We start from the raw sequence: 20,605 nt of genomic DNA on the forward strand, positions 1-20,605 counted from the left end.
GTCCTATCTCTTCTCTGTATACTAAAATAAAAAAGCACAGAAACAGAAGAAAAACACTAAATTTTAGCTTTAATGGACAAAGGACAGATCCTACAGGCAACAGAAATTGTAATAAACATAATAACCATTTAATGTAACTAGAAAAGTAAAATAAATTCTAACAATGAAACATTCTTTATGAGATATCAAGTTTGGAAGTGACCTTTAAGTTGGGACTTCAAAGATAAGTAGGTATTGACCAAACAAAATGTAAGGAAAGAGTCCTTTGGGGAGAAGATACAGAGTGTAGAGGCCTGAAAATGCAAAGAAAATGGGTCACTCAAAGAGGTGGAAACAATACTTAGACTGGAGGAATAAAATGGCGAGTAATTCTGTCAGAACTCTGGGACACCGTCTCCTTCGGTGACTTCTGTGGCTGCCAGCTTGCTGCCCCCACACAAGTGTCCTCTGCTTCCTAGGCATGCAAACACACTGTTTCCAGCCTCTTTCTAGATGCTCATGGCCAAGTGATTGAATCCCAACTAGGGAGGGGAAGTCTTGGTGTTACTTCCTGGCCTGGCCTGTGAACATCTCCCCATGTGACCCGCCATACCCTCTGCATGCTGTTTTCATTGTGGCCCATGAATTGAAATGCCGTGCAAGACGGTGGCAGGAGCCCAGGTCTCTGACTCAAGGAGGGAGCAGAAGAGCCTGTAGACCATGCCTCTGAAAATTGTGCCAGAGAAAGAAAGAAACTTGCCTTGTGTTAAGTCTTTGAAATTGTTGTCTAGTAAAATCATGATATTCAAACTTCAAGTAACCATTGTTATTACTTGTTGTAAATCTGGACTCTGGTCACTGAAGTTTGATGAACTGGGAATGAAATGATTTGGGGAACTCAGGGAAGAAGATTTCAAGGTGGAAGAAGTGTTTTTTGTCCTCATTAACAATGAAAATGTCATTTCTCCCAATATCGTGGAATAGTTTTGGGATGTGCCAGAAGCAAGTTTCTGTAGAGAAGGAGGAAGTGGTAATAATCTCCTTGAATGATGACACAAATCTGGTCTAAGGCAGAAGTGATAAAGTTGCAGATTATTTAGAAAAGTTAAAGTACATGCCACAGGGTATATGGAATAAGTGAAGGGGACTGGAAAAAACTACTATAAAATAGGAAGTATCTATCCTTAGGTCTTAGTTCAGGGAGCTGTTTCCTTACACACAAATAGCCACTTATCAAATATTCTGGATAATGACATTGATAAGAAAGCAAACAAAATGTAATAAAATTGACTTATTATAAGTTCAATTGCTCAGTCGTGTCCGACTTTTTGCAACCTCATGGACTGCAGCACACAGGGCTTCCCTGTCCATCACCAGCTCCCACAGCTCGCTCAAACTCATGTCCATTGAGTCGGTGATGCTATCCAACCATCTCATCCTCTGTCATCTCTTTTTCTCCTCCCACCTTCAATCTTTCCCAACATCAGGGTCTTTTCCATTCAGTCAGTTCTCCACATCAGGTGCCCAAAGTATTGGACCTTCAGCTTCAGCATCAGTCCTTCCAAAGAATATTCAAGACTGATTGCTTGAGGATTGACTGGTTCGGTCTCCTTGCAGTCCAAGGGACTCTCAAGAGTCTTCCCAAACACCACAGTTCAAAAGCATCAATTCTTTGGTGCTCAGCTTTCTTCACAGTCCAACTCTCACATCCATACATGATCACTGAAAAAACCATAACCTTGACTAGACGGACTTTTGTTGGCAAAGTAATGTCTCTTCTTTTTAATATGCTGTCTAGGTTGGTCATAACTTTCCTTCCAAGGAGTAAGCATCTTTTAATTTCATGGCTGCAATCACCATCTGCAGTGATTTGGGAGCCCCAAAAATAAAATCTGACACTGTTTCCACTGTTTCTCCATCTATTTCCCATGAAGTGATGGGACCAGATGCCATGATCTTCGTTTCTGAATGTTGAGCTTTAAGCCAACTTTTTCACTCTCCTCTTTCACTTTCATCAAGAGGCTCTTTAGTTTTTCACTTTCTGCCATAAGGTGGTGTCATCTGCATATCTGAGCTTACTGATATTTCTCCCAGCAATCTTGATTCCAGCTTGTGCTTCATCCAGCCCAGCATTTTGCATGATGTACTCTACATATAAGTTAAATGAGGAGGGTGACAATATACAGCCTGATGTACTCCTTTCCCAATTTGGAACTAGTCTGTTGTTCCATGTCCTGTTCTAACTGTTGCTTCTTCACCTGCATACGGATTTCTCAGGAGACAGGTAAGGTGGTCTGGTATTCCCATTTCTTTAAGAATTTTCCACAGTTTGCTGTGATCCACACAGTCAAAGGCTTTTGCGTAGTCAATAAAGCAGAAGTAGATGCTTTTCTGGAACTCTGTTGCTTTTTCAATGATCCAATGGATGTTGGCAATTTGATTTCTGGTTCCTCTGCCTTTTCTAAATCCAGCTTGAACATCTGGAAGTTCACGGTTCACATACTGTTGAAGCCTGGCTTGGAGAATTTTGAGCATTACTTTGCTAGCATGTGAGATGAGTGCAATTGTACAATAGTTTGAACATTCTTTGGCATTGCCTTTCTTTGGGATTGGAATGAAAACTGACATTTTCCGGTCCTGTGGCCACTGCTGAGTTTTCCCAATTTGCTGGCATATTGAGTGCAACACTTTCACAGCATCACCTTTAGGGTTTGAAGTAGCTCAACTGGAATTCCATCACCTCCACTAGCTTTGTTTGTAGTGATGCTTCCTAAGGCCCACTTTACTTTGCATTCCAGGATGTCTGGCTCTAGGTGAGTGATCACACATCGTGGTTATCTGGGTCATGAAGATTGTTTTGTATAGTTTTTCTGTGTATTCTTGCCACCTCTTCTTAATATCTTCTGCTTCTGTTAGGTTCAAACCAATTTTTTTCCTTTATTGTGCCCATCTTTGCATGAAATGTCCCTTTGGTATCTCTAATTTTCTTGAAGAGAGTCTTTCGCATTCTATTGTTTTCCTCTATTTCTTTGCATTGATCACCGAGGAAGGCTTTCTTATCTCTCCTTGCTATCTTTCCTTTTCTCCTTTGCCTTTAGCTTCTCTTCTTTTCTCAGCTATTTGTAAGGCCTCCTCAGACAGTCATTTTGCCTTTTTGGATTTGTTTTTCTTGGGATGCTCTTGATCACTGCCTCTTGTACAATGTCATGAACCTCTGCCCATAGTTCTTCAAGCACTCTGTCTGTCAGATCTAATCCCTTGAATATATATGTCACTTCTACTGTATAATTGTAAGGGATTTGATTTAGGTTATACCTGAGTGGTCTAGTGATTTTCCCTACTGTCTTCAGTTTGATACAATGAGATGGTGGAGTAGAAGGACATGCACTCATCTTCTCCTGTGAGAGCTCCAAAATGACTTATTAAACTAAAATGCAATTCTTTAAGTCATGTAAGTATTTATTAAACAATTACTATGTGCTATCATTAGCATTATAAGAATTGATAAAGCATGAGCCCTGAACTCAAGGATGATGGTTAGAGAGGGTGAATGACTTTCTCAGGAGAGTGCATTTGCTCTTGCTTCCAGACAGCCATTTTCCTGCTCTGACTGCTAACCTGCCTTGTCTCTTATGTTCTAGCACAGGACTTTGCTAGCATCAACATGGTTTTTCTTTTGTACTTAGTACCTCAAGACAAACATGATACTAGAAACAGATCTTAGTGTTTACATAAGACTGATGAATATGTTAAAAAAATTAATGTTGAAAGGATGATTTATTTGATAAGTTCGGAAGCTGCACAAAAAATTATTTAGATTTTTTAGCTTTATCAATGCCCCTAAATTAAATCTCAATAGACTTATGGTTTAAGCACAAAATGTGCAGACATCCTTGTAGATTAATTAAGTGAAAAAAGGTGGATGTAATTTTATGTAAAATTACATGTAAATTTCCATGTAATTTTAATCATGTAAAATAAATGTATAGCTATATCAAACAAATTAAAAGTCCTGTTAAAAAACAGCAGAAGACCCAAATAGCCATTTTCCAAAGAAGATATGCAGATTGCCAATAGGCACATGAAAAGATGCTGAACATCATTAGTCATCCAGGAAAGGCAAATCAAAGCACAATGAAATATCATATCATACCTCTCAGAATGGCTCTCATCAAAAAGACCACAAACAAAAAATGTTGTTGAGGATGTGGAGAAAAGGAAACTGTCATATACTATTGGTAGGAATTTCAACTGGAGTAGCCATTTTGGAAACCTGTATGAGATTTCTCAAAAAACTAAAATAGAACTATACTATGATCCTGAAATTCTATTCCTGTGTATACATAAAATAATTTAAATATTAATTTAAAAGATACATGCACCCCTATATTTATAGCATTATTTACAATTGCCAAGATATGAAAGCAACATAAATATCCATTTGCAGATGAATGGATAAAGAATTTGTAGTATGTGCCTATGATGGACTACTACTCAGCCATACAAGGGAATTAAACCCTGCCATTTGTGACAACATGGACAGATTTGGAGAGTATTATGCTTAGTGAAATGAGTCAGGGATAGAAAAATGCCATATGCTATTGCTTCTATGCAGAACCTATGAATAAATGAATAAATATAACAAAAAGAAATAAGCTCATAGGTATAGAAAACAAACTTGTGGTTACTGGTGGTGAGAGGGATGGGAGGAGGGGCCGGATAGGAGTAGAGGATTAATAGGTACAAACTATTATGTATAAAATAAATAACACGTAAGGATATATTATACAGTGTAGGGAATATAGCTAGTGTTTTATATTAACTTTATGAAGAGTATAATTTTAGAAGTATTGAGTCACCGTGTTGTATACCTGAAACTAATGTAATATTGTCAATGAACTATACTTTAGTAAAAAAAAAAAAAATTTCATTTCATTAAAAAAAATTAGATACATACAAGCTCTTCAAGAAAATGTAGCATGAATGGTCAAAAAACCTGGGTGGTAAAATTATGGGCTATTTAAAAAAATTCAGAAGTAATACAGAACACGGTGGAGTAAAAGGACTTGAGTTTACTTCCTCTCGTGAAAACACGAAAGTCACAACTAACTGCTAAACAACCGTCAACAAAACGGACTGGAACCCACGAAGAAAGACAGTTCCATATTCAAAGAAGAAACCACAACACGATGCTGGGAGGGGTGCATTTGTGAGATTAGCAAATCTCAAACCTGCCAGGTGGGTGACCCACAAGCTGGAAAATAATTACAGCTCAACGGTTCTCCCACAGGAGTGAGAGTTCTGAGACCCCCACCAGGTTCTCCTCGGCATCAGGGGGAGGAGCTCCACTAGAGCATTTTGTCTTTGAAGGCCAGCAGGGCATGATTGCGGGAGTTTCACAGGTTTGAAGGAGAGAGAAACTCCACCCTTGAGTGGCACAAAGGAGGTTTCATGCGCACTAGCACCCAGGGGGTAAAAGCAGTGACTTCACAGGAGCCTGGAATGCACCTATCTGTGTGTCTTTGTGGGTCTACTGGGTGGGAGGTGTGGTGAGTGGGAGGCAGAAGTGGCTTAATGTGGGGGCAAAGACACTGGTGGCAGTGGTACTGGGGAGTCCTCATTGGCATGGTCTGTCCTGGAGGTTGTCACCCTGACACCAAGACCTGGCCCCACCCAACAGTGGCTGCAGTGCTGGGACACCTCAGGTCACAGAACCAATAGGATGGAGACACAGCCCCACCCATCAGCAGACAGACTGCCTAAAATCTTGCTGAGCTCACAACTACCTCTGAACACACCCCTTTACATGGCCCTGTCTGCTAGTGGGCAGGAAACATCCCCTCCCACCAGGAAGCCTGGATAAGTATCTTATACCTGCCTCATCTGCCAGAGGGCTAACACCAGAAGCAAAGAAGCACTATAACCCTGCAACCCGCTGAATGAAAACTGCAAACACAGAAAGTTAGAAAAAATGAGATGGCGGAGGAATATGTTCCAGATGAAGGAACAAGATGAAATCTCAGAACAACCAAGTGAGGTGGGGATAGGCAATCTACCCCACTAAAATTCACAGGAATGATACTAAAGATGATTCTAGATCTCAGAAAAGGAATAGAGGCACAGAACAAGAAGATACGAAAACGTTTAACAAAGATCTAGAAGACATAAAGAAGTGAGTTAAACAATACAATAACTGAAAAGAAAAATACACTAGAAGGAATCAATAGCAGAATAAATGAGGCAGAAGAATGAATAAGTGAGCTAGGAGAGAGGATAGTGAAAACCACTGTCACACAACAGATTAAAGAAAAAAAATGAAAAGACGTGAGGACAATTTGACACCTCTGGGACAACTTTAAATGCACCAGCATTAGCGTTATAGGGGTCCCAGAAGGAGAAGAGAGAGAGCAAGGGCCTGAGAAAGTATTTGAAGAGAAAATAGCAGAAAATTTCCCTAATGTGGGAAAGAAAACATTTACCCAAGTCCAGAAAGTGCAGAGTCCCATACAGGATAAACCTAAGGAGGAACACACTGAGATACATAGTAATCAAATTGAAGACAAAGAAATGAATCCTAATTGGAGAGGAAAAAGTAAAACTAAAATTGTTTGCAGATGACATGGTACTATATATAGAAAATCCTAAAGATGCTACTAGAAAACTACTAGAGTTCATCAATGAATTTGGTATAGTTGTAGGGTAAAAATTAATGCATAGAAATCTGTTAACTTCTATAACACTGAAAGATCAGAAAGAGAAATTAAGGATTAATCACATTTACCATCTCATCAAAAAGAATAAAATACATAGGAATATAACTAACCACGGGAAGAGGGAATGGCAAATCACTCCAGTATTTTTGCCTAGAGAATTCCCATGAACAGTGGAGCCTGGCGGGCTGTAGTCCATGAGGTTGCAAAGAGTCAGATATGACTGGGTGACTAAGCACAGCATAGCACATACCTAACCAAGGCCTCAAAAGACCTGAATTCTAAAAGTATGAGATGCTAATGAAAGAAATCAAAGATGACACAAACAAATGAAAAGATACACCACCATGTTCTTGGACTATAAGAATCAATATTGTTGAAATGACTCTACTACCGAAGACAATCTACAAGTTTAATGTAATACCTATCAAATTGCCAATGGCATTTTTTTTTTTTTTTTGCAGACATAGAGTAAATAAATCTTAAGATATATATGGGAACACAAAAGACCCCAAATAGCCAAAGCAATCCTGAGAAAGAAAAAGGGAGGTCAAGGACTTGGGGTCCCTGACTTCAGACTATAATGCAAAGCTACAGTAATTAAGACAGTGTGGTACTGGTGAAAAAAAAACAAAAACAAAAACAGAAATATAGATGAATGGAACAGTATGGAAAGCCCTGAAATAAACTCATGCACCTATGATCCATTAATCTATGACAAAAGGGGCAAGACTGTAAAATGGAGAGAAGACAGTCTCCTCAATAAATAATACTGGGAAAGCCAGAGAGATACATATAAAGAAACAAAATCAGGACATTCTGTAACACTATACACAATCATAAACTCAAAATTTATTAAAGACCTAAATGTAAGACCTGAAATTATAAAACTCTGAGAGGAAAACATAGGTAGAACACTCTCTGACATAAATTTCAATAATATCTTTTTGGATTCACCTCTTACAGTAAGGGAAATAAAAGCAAAATAAACAAATAGAAGCTAATTAAACTTAAAAGGTATTCAGCAAAGGAAACCATTAACAAAATAAAAGGTCAGTCTATGGGATGAAAGAAAATATTTTCAAACAATGTGACTGACAGGGGGTTAATCTCCAAAATATATAAACAACACATGAGCTCATTATCAGAAGGATCAAACAACCCAATAAAAAAATGGACCAAAGATCTAAATAGACATTTCTCCAAAGAATACATACAAATGGCCAAAAAGTACATGTAGAGATGCTTAACATCACTAATTAATAGAGAAATGAAAAATGAGAACTACAATAAGGAATGACCTCACACAGGTCAGAACGGCCATCATCAAAAATTTTACTAACAATAGATGGTGGAGAGGGTGTGGAGAAAAAGGAACACTCCTACACAGTTGGTGGGAAAGTAAATTGGTATAGTCACTATGGAGGACAGTATTGAGATTCCTTAAAAAACTGAAAATAGAGCTACTGTATGATTCAGGAGTCCCACTTCAGGGAAAATGTCTGGAGAAAACCAAAATTCAAAAAGTTATATGTGCCTCACTGTTCACTGAAGCACTTTAGACAGTAGTCAAGATGTGGGAGCAACCTAGATATCCATCAACAGAGGCATGGATAAAGAAGATGTGGTACTATTGAGTTCAGTTCAGTTCAGTTGCTCAGTCATGTCCGACTCTTCACGACCCCATGAATCAGAGCACGCCAGGCCTCCCTGTCCAGCACCAACTCCCAGAGTTCACTCAGACTCACGTCCATCAAGTCAGTGATGCCATCCAGCCATCTCATCCTCTGTCGTCCCCTTCTCCTCCTGCCCCCAAACCCTCCCAGCATCAGAGTCTTTTCCAATGAGTCAACTCTTCGCATGAGGTGGCCAAAGTACTGGAGTTTCAGCTTTAGCATCATTCCTTCCAAAGAAATCCCAGGACTGATTTCCTTCAGAATGGACTGGTTGGATCTCCTTGCAGTCCAAGGGACTCTCAAGAGTCTTCTCCAACACCACAGTTCAAAAGCATCAATTCTTCGGGGCTTAGCCTTGTTCACAGTCCAACTCTCACATCCATACATGACCACAGGAAAAACCATAGCCTTGACTAGACAGACCTTTGTTGGCAAGGTAATGTCTCTGCTTTTGAATATGCTATCTAGGTTGGTCATAACTTTCCTTCCAAGGAGTAAGCATCTTTTAATTTCATGGCTGCAGTCACCATCTGCAGTGATTTTGGAGTCCCCCAAAATAAAGTCTGACACTGTTTCCACTGTTTCCCCATCTATTTCCCATTAAGTGATGGGACCGGATGCCATGATCTTCGTTTTCTGAATGTTGAGCTTTGAGCCAACTTTTTTGCTCTCCACTTTCACTTTCATCAAGAGGCTTTTGAGTTCCTCTTCACTTTCTGCCATAAGGGTAGTGTCATCTGCATATCTGAGCTTATTGATATTTCTTCCAACAGTCTTGATTCCAGCTTGTGCTTCTTCCAGTCCAGCGTTTCTCATGATGTACTCTGCATATAAGTTAAATAAGCAGGGTGACAATATATAGTCTTGACGTACTCTTTTCCCATTTGGAACCAGTCTGTTGTTCCATGTCCAGTTCTAACTGTTGCTTCCTGACCTGCATACAGATTTCTCAAGAGGCATGTCAGGTGGTCTGGTATTCCCATCTCTTTCAGAATTTTCCACAGTTTATTGTGATCCACACAGTCAAAGGCTTTGGCATAGTCAATAAAGCAGAAATAGATGCTTTTCTGGAACTCTCTTGCTTTTTCCATGATACAGGGGATGTTGGCAATTTGATCTCTGGATCCTCTGCCTTTTCTAAAACCAGCTGGAACATCAGGAAGTTCACGGTTCACATATTGCTGAAGCCTGGCTTGGAGAATTTTGAGCATTACTTTACTAGTGTGTGAAATGAGTGCAATTGTGTAGTAGTTTGAGCATTCTTTGGCATTGCCTTTCTTTGGGATTGGAATGAAAACTGACCTTTTCCAGTTCTGTGGCCACTGCTGAGTTTTCCAAATTTGCTGGCATATTGAGTGCAGCACTTTCACATCATCATCTTTCAGGATTTGAAATAGCTCAACTGGAATTCCATCACCTCCACTAGCTTTGTTCGTAGTGATGCTTTCTAAGGCCCACTTGACTTCACATTTCAGGATGTCTGGCTCTAGGTGAGTGATCACACCATCGTGATTTTCTGGGTCGTGACGATCTTTTTTATACAGTTCTTCTGTGTATTCTTGCCACCTCGTCTTAATATCTTCTGCTTCTGTTAGGTCCATACCATTTCTGTCCTTTTTCGAGCCCATCTTTACATGAAATATTCCCTTGGTATCTCTAATTTTCTTGAAGAGATCTCTAGTCTTTCCCATTCTGTTGTTTTCCTCTATTTCTTTGCATTAATTGCTGAGGAAGGCTTTCTTATCTCTTTTTGCTATTCTTTGGAACTCTGCATTCAGATGCTTATATCTTTCCTTTTCTCCTTTGCTTTTCGCTTCTCTTCTTTTCACAGCTATTTGTAAGGCCTCCCCAGACAGCCATTTTGCTTTTTTGCATTTCTTTTCCATGAGGATGGTCTTGATCCCTGTCTCTTGTACAATGTCACGAACCTCATTCCATAGTTCATCAGGCACTCTATCTATCAGATCTGGGCCCTTAAATCTATTTCTCATGTCCACTGTATAATCATAAGGGGTTTGATCTAGGTCATACCTGAATGGTCTAGTATAATGCCATTTGCAGCATGGATATACCTGGAGATTATCACACTAAGTGAAATCACACAGAGAAAAACAAATATGTGATTAAACTGTATATGGAATCTAAAAAAAAATGATACATAGGAACTTATTTCTAAAACGGAAACAGACTCAGAGATTTAGAAAAGTTTACCAAAGGGGAAATGGTGGTGGTGTGTGTGGAAAGGATAAATCAGGAGTTTGGAATTAACATATACACACTACCATATGTAAAATAATCAATAAGAACCTACTTGTATAGCACAGGGAATTGACTCAGTATCTTATAATAACCCGTTCTAATATGGGAAAAGAATCTGAAAGGCATAAATATATGCCTATGTATAACTGAATCAATTTTCTGTATACCTGAAACTAACACAGCACTGTAAATCAACTATAACTCAATATCAAATAAAAATTAAAAAGTGACATTATGCTTTAATGAAGTACAATGCCACCCTGAGTGTGCTTTACTTTCATAAGGGAAAAACCCTTCTATTTTAAATACTAATGGCTAACACTTATCAAGCATTTACTATGTGCCAGGCATTAGTCTAGGAGTTTTTTCCATGTTGATTCCTTTCATGATAGCGAGAGATTCCTATTATCTCCTTTTTTCAGATGAGACTCAACACCACATATCATGAAGGACTGGAGCTGGGATTCACACCCAAGGACTGTGGCTCCCAAAACTGTGCTCTGGCCACTAAGATAACCAGTAGCTGAGCTGAATGACTGTATTTCCCCTACTTAGGAGACTAAATCTGGAACCCAAAATCTATCATGATCTTAATAATGAGATAGTGTATCTGATAGGCAAATGTAATGCCTTGTGCTAGTTGGCAACGATAAACATCTCACAATTTTTATTAAGAAATTACAGAAAAAGTTTAGCTTTTCCTCCTGTCTTACCTCATTCTTAACGGCTTTTTCTTCAATCAGTTTTCTTACATCATGAATGCCCTTAATTTTCACCCACAGAAACATTCCAGCAGTAGGAACTTGCCATTCTGCCAAACCTACAAAGAAAAGAAGAGAAGAAATATTTTCTGAGTCCAGTTTTCATGATGTCAGTTATATCACTTAAATGACAAATGACAGTAATTGTAAACTAGCATTTCCAATGGAGAAGGCGATGGCACCCCACTCCAGTACTCTTGCCTGGAAAATCCCATGGACGGAGGAGCCTGGTAGGCTGCAGTCCATGGGGTGGCTGAGGGTCGGACACGACCGAGCGACTTTCCTTTCACTTTTCACTTTCATGCGTTGGAGAAGGAAATGGCAACCCACTCCAGTGTTCTTGCCTGGAGAATCCCAGGGATGGGGGAGCCTAGCAGGCTGCGGGAGCCTAGCGGGCTGCCATCTATGGGGTCGCACAGAGTCGGACATGACTGAAGCGACTTAGCAGCAGCAGCAGCAGCAGCAGCATTTCCAAAAAAGTTCCTTCAGTGACAGAATTTTAAAAAATATATTTTTATGAGTCCTGAAATTGGATGTTCTGAGTTTTATTTCAAAAAGTGAGGGGAAGTTTTGAAAGGGAGAAAGGGGACTCATGTGTATGTATAGGATTTTAGTGGGTTTTAGGGCCATGCAGAAACTCCTGTGTCATGCCCATCTCTCTTCCTTAGAGCTGTCCCTAAGGCATACATGTCTCTTTCAAACTGTAGGAGAGGATTCCTCAACTCCTTCTAGAATCTTATTAGTGTTTCAGTAAATTGTTCAGAAGTGTAATGAATTGACATTTTTATCAGAATGTAATTAGTTATAAAAGTCATACTTAAAACTAAGGAATTCTGGGTGCATTTGTAGGCTTTATGTTTCATTGAATTGGATAGAGAAACCAAGAAGGAAGAAAATTATTTTGATTTTAATTATTACCATTTTAAAAAAAGAACTTGCTGTTGATTAAAACCTTTTTTCAACTTTACAGTGTGGTAAAATAGTACTCTTATAAAAAATACTAATTGTATTTTTACCAGGACTTCATAGGGAAGAAGGTATGATGGAAATAAGGAATTGATACCTTGTATTAGGGCTTCCCAGGTGGCTGAGTCCTAAAGAGTCCACCAGCAATGCAGGAGACCTGGGTTTGATCCCTGGGTCGGAAAGATCCCTGGAGAAGGGAATGGCAACCCGTTCCAGTATTCTTGCCTGGAGAATCCCATGGACGGAGGAGCCTGGTGGGCTACAGTCCCCGGGGTCACATAGAGTCGGACTGAGCCATGTTCACTTCACTGTGTATTCACCATTATTTTTGCCAAAGGCATTTTTAGTGGTGTAATTAAAGCCATGAAATTCATTTTACTTTCTTCCTTAATAGAAAATTAAATCTAAACCATCCTGAAATCAAATTAGCAATATAAAAGATTAGATAGTAGATAAATGAAGTTAATGATTAAAAGGCCAATCATCTGTAATGAAAAACCTGCCAAAGATTGCAGTATTTTGTTTTTATAGAGTCAGAAAGAATTATGTTGTTGATTTCACAATTCCTCTTCTCTTTGGAGCAACATTTTGAAAACCTTTTTGGTTCAGAGATTATTTGGCTCTCAGTAGCTTATTGCTGGTTGATTGTTAGATTACTTGGTCTTTTCTTCTTTAAACCACAGATTCTGTGCAGCAGTCAGGTATGGTAGAAATGCTGTAATTGTGACAGGGTTATTGCTGGTTGGTTGTTAGACTGATTGGTCTTTTCTTCTTTAAACCACACACTCTGTGCAGCAGTTAGGTGTAGTAGAAATGCTGTAATTGCAGCAGGGTTACTGCTGTTGCTTCTCACATTATTTATTGGGTACCACTTTCGTTTTTGAAAAGTACTTATTTCTGACTGCGTTGCATCTTTGCTGCTGCGTGTGGGCTTTCTCTGGTTGTGGTAAGCAGGGGCTATTCTAGTTGCCGTGCACAGGCTTCTCACTGTGGCTTCTCATGCTGCAGAGCATGGGCTCTAGAGTGCCAGTCTGATAGTCGTGGTGCCTGGGCTTAGTTGCCTGGGGCATATGGGATCTTCCTAGAACAGGGATTGAACAGGTGTCCCCTGCATTGCAAGGCATATTCTTAACCATTGCATACCAGAGAAGCCCTAGAGTAACATTTTCTTGACCAGAATAGGCCTGGACCCTATTTCCTTCCCTAGGGTTATTAACAATACTCTATAGTATCACTCACTCATAGAAGGACTGCTGCTCGTTCATCCCAGGACAGGATGTATGTTCTACTCACCACTTAACCACTTGTCTGCTGCCGCCAGTAATGCATCCCTCTGCTTCCGGTAGAAATCAGTAACCCTAGAGGAAGAAAACAATGAAAAATATGTGTTTGCTACACTGATTGTAGAAACCAAAAGGCTCTGGAGTCCAGTCTATAAGAATGTATTTTGTATCTTGATGAAAATGTTGAAACTCATTGAGGGAATAGAGCATATTTGTTTGACCTGTCAGGTAGTAAACTTTGTATCATTGTGATTTTTCCATTGTTTTGGAATAATTCAAAACAGAAAATTAATCAAGTGAAGTCCATTTCTATATAAACTATGGAACCTAAAATACAGTACCTGTCGATGTGAGTCAGAAAGCCCTCTTCTCCCCACTGATGCAGAAGTTGTGATACCAGGAGCTAAAAGGCATGAGACAGTAACAAGGTTCATCCTCTAAAATGTACTTTTTGTCAAATGTAACAGCAAATCACTCTTGATTATGTACAAACCACACTAAGAAGATGCAATAAGCTGCACCAAGCTTTATAGGGCCGGTGACTTATAACAATGTTGCTTAATAACAATGACAACAATAATAACAAATATTTATATGGTCCTTGGTATATCCAAGAAACTGCTGTACCATACATTTCAGCAAAGTTGGTCTTTGCAATACCCTTATTAGACAGGCCGTTATTTCTCTGTACTCATATTGAGACTGAGGCATTGCTGCTGCTGCTGCTGCTAAGTCACTTCAGTTGTGTCCAACTCTGTGCAACCCCATAGACGGAAGCCCACAAGGCTCCCCCATCCCTGGGATTCTCCAGGCAAGAGCACTGGAGTGGGTTGCCATTTCCTTCTCCAATGCATGAAAGTGAAAAGTGAAAGGGGAGTCGCTCAGTCGTGTTCGACTCTTAGCAACCCCATGGACTGCAGCCTACCAGGTTCCTCCATCCATGGGATTTTCCAGGCAAGAGTACTGGAGTGGGGTGCCATTGCCTTCTCAGACTGAGGCATTAGGTGAAGTTAAATTTCCTGTGATCACTGTTGGTCACAAATCCTGGACTCAAGTCAGAACGTCCAGGCCCAGATCCATTCAATAACTGCCACCCTGCACAGCCTCTCGAAATAATGGTGTGTTACTTCACCAAACCTCTTCCGTCCTGATGAGTTTTTATGGGGTTCCTGAACTAGATGCCAGGACACAAGATGAATAAGATCTCTGACTCTAGGAGCTTGGTCTACACCTTGAAACAGCTCAGGTATATTTAAATCCCTTTGCCTTTTGGAGCAAACATCTATGGTATATCTGATCTTCTAATTCAGCCCATAGGGAAATAGAGAAGCAGTCAAATGACTTCACTCCCTGACACCTTCACATTGTCTTATTTGCCCGCATCCATTTTATGATCTGATTTCAGACATTCCTGTTTCCTAAATTGTCCTAAATTCCTAAATTTCCTAAATTGTCTTCAGTGATCAATGCAAAGAAATAGAGGAAAACAACAGAATAGGAAAGACTGGAGATCTCTTCAAGAAAATTAGAGATACCAAGGGAACATTTCGTGCAAAGATGGGCTCGATAAAGGACAGAAATGGTATGGACCTAACAGAAGCAGAAGATATTAAGAAGAGATGGCAAGAATACACAGAAGAACTGTACAAAAAAGATCTTCACGACCCAGATAATCACAATGGTGTGATCACTGACATAGAGCCAGACATCCTGAAATGTGAAGTCAAGTGGGCCTTAGAAAGCATCACTACGAACAAAGCTAGTGGAGGTGATGGAATTCCAGTGGAGCTATTTCAAATCCTGAAAGATGATGATGTGAAAGTGCTGCACTCAATATGCCAGCAAATTTGGAAAACTCAGCAGTGGCCACAGGACTGGAAAAGGTCAGTTTTCATTCCAATCCCAAAGGACGGCAATGCCAAAGAATGCTCAAACTACCACACAATTGCACTCATCTCACACGCTAGTAAAGTAATGCTCAAAATTCTCCAAGCCAGGCTTCAGCAATATGTGAACCATGAAATTCCTGATGTTCAAGCTGGTTTTAGAAAAGGCAGAGGAACCAGAGATCAAATTGCCAACATCCCCTGTATCATGGAAAAAGCAAGAGAGTTCCAGAAAAACATATATTTCTGCTTTATTGACTATGCCAAAGCCTTTGACTGTGTGGATCACAATAAACTGTGGAAATTCTGAAAGAGATGGGAATACCAGACCACCTGACATGCCTCTTGAGAAATCTGTATGCAGGTCAGGAAGCAACAGTTAGAACTGGACATGGAACAATAGACTGGTTCCAAATAGGAAAAGGAGTACGTCAAGGCTGTATATTGTCACCCTGTTTATTTAACTTATATGCAGAGTACATTATGAGAAACGCTGGACTGGAAGAAACACAAGCTAGAATCAAGATTGCCAGGAGAAATATCAATAACCTCAGATATGCAGATGACACCACCCTTATGGCAGAAAGTGAAGAGGAACTCAAAAGCTTCTTGATGAAAGTGAAAGAGGAGAGTGAAAAAGTTGGCTTAAAGCTCAACATTCAGAAAACGAAGATCATGGCATCTGGTCCCATCACTTAATGGGAAATAGATGGGGAAACAGTGGAAACAGTGTCAGACTTTATTTTTTTGGGCTCCGAAATCACTGCAGATGGTGATTGCAGCCATGAAATTAAAAGACGCTTACTCCTTGGAAGGAAAGTTATGACCAATCTAGATAGCATATTCAAAAGCAGAGACATTACTTTGCCAACAAAGGTCTGTCTAGTCAAGGCTATGGTTTTTCCTGTGGTCATGTATGGATGTGAGAGTTGGACTGTGGAGAAGGCTGAGTACCAAAGAATTGATGCTTTTGAACTGTGGTGTTTGGGAAGACTCTTGAGAGTCCCTTGGACTGCAAGGAGATCCAACCAGTCCATTCTGAAGGAGATTAGCCCTGGGATTTCTTTGGAAGGAATGATGCTAAAACTGAAACTCCAGTACTTTGGCCACCTCATGCGAAGAGTTGACTCATTGGAAAAGACTCTGATGCTGGGAGGGATTGGGGGCAGGAGGAGAAGGGGACGACAGAGGATGAGATGGCTGGATGGCATCACCGACTCGATGGACGTGAGTCTGTGTGAACTCCGGGAGTTGGTGATGGACAGGGAGGCCTGGCGTGCTCTGATTCATGGGGTCACAAAGAGTCGGACATGACTGAGCGACTGGACTGAACTGAACTGAACTGAAATTGTCCTTACCTGAGTAAAAGTGCTGGTGTGCAATGTTGAAACTTGTATGCGTAAAACAATTCTCTCGATCAAGGGCTTTGGACCAGTTATAAACCCTACTCTCAACCTGCACAAAGACAGAAAAGGCATATTATCAACCCTGCTACATCAGTTAACATCATGTTACTGAGTTCATGGGGAAGGAGGTTGTAACCTGGGGACAAAGGAATCTAGACAGTTAACACCTTCTAGTGACACTACTTCTTATTTAAAATACAGATTTAAATTTAATTGTACACTTAGAATGCATATCTGACCATATATTTCTAAATGTGTTTTTTCATACATGCAACCAAAAACCTGGGCAGTCCCCCTACACCTATAACTTAATCTGACCACTGAGGATGGATTGGGAGAAAATCTGTTAGTAATAATAATAATCTAACAGATGTGTTAAGGTGAATGTGTACAAGCATCTTAAGTGAGAAGAACTGTCTGCACTAAAGATGCTGAGGGGCAGCCCTGTCACCTTTATCTGCAGCCTGAAGGCAGAGCCAGGACCTTACCCCGAGGACAGGACTTTGGAAAAAGAGTCAGCTCGGATCACACGCCCATCCACGTCCATGGAGAGAAATGTCGGTGCCCAGGGCTTGAGATGGAAGATACATACAATATTTATATGTTAGAGTCTGTATCCCTACTTTGTGCAGAGTGGGGAAACTTCACCTAGGACCTCCTTGTCCCAAGGCTTGAGATCCAGGATGAACAGTTCCCCAGGAAGGATTCCAGGAAAACTAGTTTGGAAAAGACCACAACGAAGAGGGTCATCAGCATGCAGGGCTGTTTAGAAAGGGAATGCTGACCCTTAGAACAACCAGAAACCCTGAAAAAGTATAAATGAAGATGAGCCATGTAGTCAGCGTGCAATGCCGAACCTTCCACATTTATTTCAAAGTAAATGCCCACAGGGAAGGGGGTCATGGTCGTGTTTAGGGTGGGTGGCAGGCAGACATGATAGGCAAATAGATAAAAAGCCAAGAATTATGTTTCTTTTCAGTAGATTTGTAGTGGGGACTGAATCCATGTGTCTGTTCTCTGCAGCCCTGAGAGCAATTCTAGTGTTAGATTTTGAGGAACCGGGCGCTGGAGTCTGGGCCATTACTGCTGTCTCCTAGGGAAGAGTGCTCGGGGACAGTGGTGCACGTGGACACTGGGGAAGGATCTAGAAGTCCTTTATTGTGCAGGTGCATTCCCATCCCTACGCGACAGGGATGGCAGGCAGGGAGCATGATGCTAGGAGAGCCCTCCTCTGCTCACAATACATCACTGACTGAGCACAGCCCTCTGCCTTTTCTCGGAACACAGCTCCCAAGTCCTCCAGCCCATCAGCCTCCCCTGAGAGACTGAGGTTGACACCCCAGGAGACACCCACTCCACATCCCTGGTACCATCTATGGAACTACGATCAGGATGTGGAGTCAAGACGACCCTCACCTTGACTCACATGTTCCTTCATGTGCCTGACACAGAGAGCCAGCCACTCTTCTAAAAGTAGGGAATTTCTAGAAAAAAAGTAAGCCTCCAGAGATGAAAACACTCAGGATCCAGGTTAAAATCAAAGCAGTGCAGTAACTTACAACCACTTGTCTACTGATTGTGTGTGGAGTTGATACCATCACTTACCTTGTTGAATTGCATAAAATAGTAAGGATCATCTTCTATGATGAGGAAGTCATATTTTCTTGCGAGCTACAAAAAGGTTGAAGGAGCATATTTATTTCTTAAGAGTTATCTAAGATGAAAATCACTTGGTATCAAAGTTCTTTGTACTCACTCATTCATTCATCCCAGCAACTACTGAGGCCCCGCTGTCCTAGGAGGGGGAACCAGCCCTAAAGGCTCTGTCCTCACAGAACTTTCATTCTGGTGGTAAAGACAGAACCTGAGCTCCTAGATAGTGACCAGAGGAGGATCAGGTGGGAGGTTCTGAGGGCCCGGCAGATGGTTGAAGAGGCTGATGTTTGAGAGAGAGACAGGGAAGCTGCAGGAGAGCTCAGGCTGACCGGAAGGATCAGTTGTGCAGATGCTGGGGGAGATGTTTAGACTGAGAGCAGGGAGCAATGGCCCTGGAGGCAGAAAATACTTGGCATGTTTTAGGGACAGAAGTTTCTAGAAGGCATAGATGTTTAAGGGACAGAAGGAAGGATATGAGAGACCCTAGCCTTACACAGAGGCCCAGGTTCCATCATTGCATGTGGCAGGTGAAGGACTTTGATACTGTTTGCAGTGTGGGGTGAAGCGGCTGGAGGAGGAACTGTAGGTCCACACTAGAGCAGGAAGGATGTCAAGGGCTGGTGTGGGGGTCGGGGTGGGTAACTCCAAAGTGCTCACAGGTCAGGGAGGGAGTGTGGCCAAGGAGATGGTGGGTTTGAGTAACGTGGGTGGTAGGAGCCACTGTATGGGGTGGAGGTGGGGGATGAAGAGAAGACAGAAAGAAGAGATGGGTGTAAGAGGTGAGTGTAACATCCCACCAAGAGTAGCATCTCTTTCAGTGAAAATATCAATTAAAGGGAAAGAAACATCATAGTCAACCAGACTGTAGTAAATTCTTGTGTTTAAATTTGTGGCAACACTGGTATAGATGATTTTGTTTTATTAAAAACCATCTTCATTGTGAGCAAGGGGCTAATAAGAGAAGGAACTTGAGAGTACTCTTCTAAAGAGTCAGAAAGAAACAAGAACACAAGTACGTAACACCTTCTTTGAAAATACCTCATAGATTTCCCTTTTGCGCTCAGCTGTTAATGAGTTCCCAGAGGGGTTGTTGCCATTTGGGACAGTGTAAAGACATTTGGGGCTGTTTTTCTCAGGGTCCTTTGAATCTTCTGGTTTCCATTTGGAAAGTATTTCTCTGAGGGAGTCTGGAATAATCCCGTGCTCATCACTGGAAACATTAATCATGTTGCAGCCCAGGGGTTGCAGCTGTCAAGTACACAGAGAAAAGCAAATCCAAGATTGAGACATGATTACAAAATATCAGTGCCAAGGGTTCTTACATTAAGGAGAATGTTATCATTTACCCTTCGCAAACCTGCCCTCAGCTTTATGCCCACGCTGCATCATCTTCACAATTATGATTAGAACTGGTTCATAAAATAGGTGTTTATTAAGGAATGTTTTTTTGACCCAGTAAATCAATCATAGAAAGCATCTGTGATGCTAATACATGAAATAGTTATAAGCAGAGGTGATACTCAAAATATTGGACAAGTGGTGTAGCATGGGAGCAACAGACACGGAGCAGGGTGGAATGGGGTCCTGGAGACTCCCCGCCAATCAGCATTAGCTCTGCACTGTGGGGGTTCAGGGTGGTCTCAGGAGAGGGGTCGGGGGGGGCAGGGTGGGGCTAGGGCACCAAGGAGCATCAGGGCTGTGGCTCTGCAAGGGATGTGCAAGTGTTTCAGTACTGTACCAACTACAGAGGCTGAAGTCGAAAGTGGTGGCCTTACTTATAGATAGAGTTTTGTGAAAGACTTGCATTTTCATATTTTATGTTTATGGATGAACAAAAGAAAAAACATGAGACTTAGTAAATAAGAAGGAAAGGAAACCATACACAAAATGAAAAGACAACCTATGGATTGGGAGAAAATATTTAGAACAATGTATTTGACAAGGGATGAATTTCCAAATTATACAAACAACTCGCACAATTCAATATCAAACAAACAAAAACAAAAACAACCCAGTCAAAAAG

At 40.9% G+C, this 20,605-nt stretch overlaps 1 protein-coding gene across 1 annotated transcript in view; it reads right to left on the reverse strand.

The window, feature by feature from the left end:
* The window catches only part of LOC113897878 (kynurenine/alpha-aminoadipate aminotransferase, mitochondrial-like), a 33,574-nt gene that overhangs the window by 1,700 nt on the left and 11,269 nt on the right, over window positions 1-20,605 (reverse strand). The window contains exons 3-9 of the mRNA XM_027550819.1: window positions 19,621-19,830; window positions 18,532-18,597; window positions 17,415-17,497; window positions 16,879-16,975; window positions 13,976-14,037; window positions 13,645-13,709; window positions 11,338-11,444 (exon numbers count right to left, since the gene is read on the reverse strand). Coding sequence (XP_027406620.1) covers window positions 11,338-11,444; window positions 13,645-13,709; window positions 13,976-14,037; window positions 16,879-16,975; window positions 17,415-17,497; window positions 18,532-18,597; window positions 19,621-19,830 — 690 coding nt within the window. The remainder of the gene's footprint in view (window positions 1-11,337; window positions 11,445-13,644; window positions 13,710-13,975; window positions 14,038-16,878; window positions 16,976-17,414; window positions 17,498-18,531; window positions 18,598-19,620; window positions 19,831-20,605) is intronic.

The sequence above is a fragment of the Bos indicus x Bos taurus genome, chromosome 8, assembly GCF_003369695.1.
Source record: "Bos indicus x Bos taurus breed Angus x Brahman F1 hybrid chromosome 8, Bos_hybrid_MaternalHap_v2.0, whole genome shotgun sequence".
In the NCBI taxonomy this organism is placed as follows: domain Eukaryota; kingdom Metazoa; phylum Chordata; class Mammalia; order Artiodactyla; family Bovidae; genus Bos; species Bos indicus x Bos taurus.